Below are 1,405 nucleotides of genomic sequence, written 5' to 3' on the forward strand. Positions count from 1 at the left end.
TAACACTAAGCAAATGTTAGCTGATCCTTTGGCTAAAGGCATGCCACCACTCAAAATTTAAGGATCATGTTGTCACTGTGGGACTTATTCCCACATTGTAAAATTTTATTATAAGAACGATTATAAAAAAAAACTGTTAAATTAACTCTAAGTTATTATAAATTTGTTAATTAAAGAATAGGTAAAATTAATAGAAAATCCAAATCATTATAGATTTTTTATTTGAAAAATGAACTACAATTAAAATGGAAAAAATAAAAAACATGTGGCGCTATTTTGTTTTGGGGGCATGAATGGAGCATTGTTTAAGGGCAAGGAATTTCTATTCACTGCTCCAATGCCTATATAAACCTCAATACCATGCTTTGTTTTCCTCACTCACAACTATTCAGATAAAGAACTTTGTTTCATCTGTTTCATTTGTTTCGAAATCTCTGAACAAAAATGGCCTCTTTCAATTGCTTTGCTTTAGCATTCTTGATGGCTTTGTCATTTGCAAGCATTGATGTTGGGGTAGCAGCTCGTCACCTTCTGCAGCAGCCTCAAATGCAAAGTTTGCCATCTTTCCCTAATCTCCCAACGCCATCCCAACCATCATTCCCATGGCCTGGGGCGCTTCCTCCACTTCCTACCACATTGCCAACAGGACTGCCCCCTCTGCCAAGCATTCCCTCAGTCCCCACAATCCCAACTGCAATTCCCCCTATTCCTTTCTCTTTTCCACCATTGCCATCTTTCCCTATTCTCCCAAACCTTGGAGCGCTTCCTCCACTTCCTACCACATTGCCAAGAGGACTGCCCCCTCTGCCAAGCATTCCTTCAGTCCCCACAACCCCAACTACAGTTCCCTCTATTACTTTCTTTTCTCCACCACCTTCTCGTTCTACTCCTTGAAATACCCCATTTTTTTATCTGCCGCATACTGGATCTGGTTTAATAAGGTTTTTAGTGGTCTTTGTGTCTTTATTATGAGTATTGATTTTGCCCACTTATATTTGTTTGTATAAATGGGACTTCTCCAATTCCCATTATTTGATGTACTTTGATATGTTGTTGCTTATTATATATGGGGTATTTATATATTGATGTTCTGTCAATGATTAATTACTGTTATGAGTTTGGCTAATTAAGAAAAGAATCAAACGATAAATGCAGTCAAGATAATGAGCAGCCATACATCGAGAAGATGCCACTTTTGATATAATGATTCCTGCTTCATTATCTCTTCCAAGTTATCCATTTACATACGATTACTTTCCTCTTTCAATATATTTCCAAGATAATATTTTATATGAATGTCAAATAATGTATTAAATTAAGGAAGTCGGTTTTGTACATATTTCGGTTATATCAAATTAATCAAATCATTAATTCTAGATTCAATAGGTTTAACTATGATACAATT

The 1,405-nt window shown here is 35.9% G+C and overlaps 1 protein-coding gene across 1 annotated transcript; it reads left to right on the plus strand.

Annotated features, from left to right (window-relative positions):
- Window positions 1-444: 444 nt before the first annotated feature.
- On the plus strand, window positions 445-894 carry LOC128286779 (vegetative cell wall protein gp1-like). The gene has a single exon (XM_053024480.1). It carries the CDS (start codon window positions 445-447, stop codon window positions 892-894), a length of 450 nt encoding a protein of 149 aa, XP_052880440.1.
- Window positions 895-1,405: the final 511 nt, after the last annotated feature.

Source organism: Gossypium arboreum, chromosome 13 (assembly GCF_025698485.1).
Source record: "Gossypium arboreum isolate Shixiya-1 chromosome 13, ASM2569848v2, whole genome shotgun sequence".
In the NCBI taxonomy this organism is placed as follows: Eukaryota; Viridiplantae; Streptophyta; class Magnoliopsida; order Malvales; family Malvaceae; genus Gossypium; species Gossypium arboreum.

Bases quoted from the DNA above. Each gene is read 5' to 3' on its own strand.
- LOC128286779 (XM_053024480.1), top strand. From the start codon at position 445: ATGGCCTCTTTCAATTGCTTTGCTTTAGCATTCTTGATGGCTTTGTCA.